At 38.5% G+C, this 2,178-nt stretch overlaps 1 protein-coding gene across 1 annotated transcript in view; it reads left to right on the forward strand.

Annotated features, from left to right (window-relative positions):
• LOC102213734 (complement C3-like) overlaps nucleotides 1–2,178 on the forward strand; it is a 49,088-nt gene that overhangs the window by 6,127 nt on the left and 40,783 nt on the right. Inside the window, 4 exon segments of the mRNA XM_013915591.1 lie at nucleotides 266–380; nucleotides 1,261–1,376; nucleotides 1,484–1,621; nucleotides 1,784–1,996. Coding sequence (XP_013771045.1) covers nucleotides 266–380; nucleotides 1,261–1,376; nucleotides 1,484–1,621; nucleotides 1,784–1,996 — 582 coding nt within the window.

The following is a 2,178-nucleotide window of genomic DNA, read 5'->3' on the forward strand; positions in this document are numbered from 1 at the left end:
CCCCCCCCCCAAACAAACAAAGAAACCACCAAAGTCTTTGCTTCAACTAAATTTCAAATATTTCTTTGATGTATGAAGTTTGCGTACTCTGTGTACAGACAATAGCTTGCTGATGAAGCATCCTTGCCAAATGTCTTCATAAAGCATAGTGGCTGTAAAGAGGTGCTTGAGCCAAGAGTTTATATTAATAATTTTACATACTGGGTAGGCTAAATGGCCTTTATAGCTGCTAAATGTGTTGTCATGACTGTTTCTCTTCATGCAGCTTGATGGTGGAACTGTTACACTGAGCATGGAGGAGATCAAAAGTGCTTACCCCAACATTCGATCTTTGATCGGGAACTCTGTGTATGTCAAGGCCTCTGTGCTCACCAAGACAGGTAAACATGAAGTGTGAGCCAGAATTTCAGACAAACTAAAGAAAGTCAACATTTTGAACCACAAATAAATAAAACAATAAATAAATAAATAAATAACTAAATAAAAATAAGCACATTTAAAATCCTGCAAATCTAACACAACGATAAAATGTGCTGTAAATGAGCAGATTAATTTCGTGTGCTTTCTAATGCAACTAACTCAGAATTTTGGACATGGTGTTAAGTTGGCTTTGTAACTGCTTTATCTACTCACATTAGTTGATGATCAGCTTGTCAACTTTGCCTTGCTCCTTTTCTGATAGCCTAGTAAGATCAAACTCTCCGGTGTGTTGTAATTAACCACTGCTCGCCAGGATCAATAATGTCTGCTGTGAAACTCCAAACTGACGCAACTTACGCTCTGAATTGTATCAACATGCCCTTTAGCATTCTGGATAAACCAAAGTAATCAAAACCTTTGACTCTCTTTAGTATCATATTATTTGGAAATGTAGGTCATGTTGCTGCTGCTGGGGGGAAACAGTTAAAATGCTGAAAAGCAAAATCCTGTTTATCTGCTGCAGTACTAACTAACAGCTCAAGCAACAATAACTGAAAATGGACATGAAATGGTTCACCTTTAGTGCACCTCCACACTGCACAGAACTCTTTTCTCCAAGAACCTTTTGATTCTGTGTTCCACCATGCATCTATCCTTTCTCTTTTACTAATTCTTATCAGGGGCGTAGGGGGGCTAGAACCAGCTATCATAGAGTGAGAGGTGGGGTACACCCTGGACATGTCACTAGTCTGATGCAGGCTAGATTATCTGTTCACAACATTAATTACGTCAGTGGTTATTTATATATATATTTTTTGGATTGTTTGATGATCATTACAGGAAGTGATCTGGTTGAGGCCGAGAAGTCTGGCATTAAAATTGTGGAATCTCCCTACGTCTTATTGTTCCAAAACATACCAAAGTACTTCAAGCCAGGCCTGCCTTTTGACTTCACAGTAAGGGTCATTCTCTGCATTTTCATTCTATTTGAATTAATTATTGAAGTTCAAATAAATATTGTAGTGAGCATCTAAAAAGATAGAGCAATCTTTTCCAGATTCAGGTGAGCCACCATGATGGTTCCATGGCTCGTAACGTCCTGGTTAAGCTGAACTTGCTGGACACCCCATTATTCGTGCCCTCCGGAACCACCAGAGCTGCCATCAACATGCCCAAGAATGATCAACCACAAACCATCATTGTTAGTATGACTGTTCTACCTCACTGATTCTACCTGTGTGTGTGATCTATTTTTTTTTATTTAAAGTCATGAAGGCTAATAAGTTAGTTACATTTCTAGCTACAGGTATTGGTCTTAGTTTAATACTTTTTTCTTTTCTACTTGTTTGTTCCTCTTTTGCAGGCTGAAACAGCACAGGATGGCTTGAGACCAGAGCAGCAGGCAAAGCAGCAGTTCACTGTTTATTCCTACAGCACCCATGACCATGAAAAGAACTACCTGCATGTCTCCACAGGAACTACCACAGTGTCTTTAGGAGAAAGACTGTCCGTGAAGCTCACAGTCAGTCCTGCAGATGAGTCGTTCAGAGGATTCATCAAATTTATCACCTACCTGGTGAGCTGACATGTTCTAATACACGTGAACATAAAAAAGAATGTGGGACAATCAGCTGTCCACAAAAATAAAAAATAAAACACAAATATCTATCTATCTATCTATCTATCTATCTATCTATCTATCTATCTATCTATCTATCTATCTATCTATCTATCTATCTATCTATCTATCTATCTATC

Source organism: Pundamilia nyererei, unplaced genomic scaffold (genome assembly GCF_000239375.1).
Source record: "Pundamilia nyererei isolate P.nyererei 1_Seehausen unplaced genomic scaffold, PunNye1.0 scaffold00328, whole genome shotgun sequence".
Classification (NCBI taxonomy): domain Eukaryota; kingdom Metazoa; phylum Chordata; class Actinopteri; order Cichliformes; family Cichlidae; genus Pundamilia; species Pundamilia nyererei.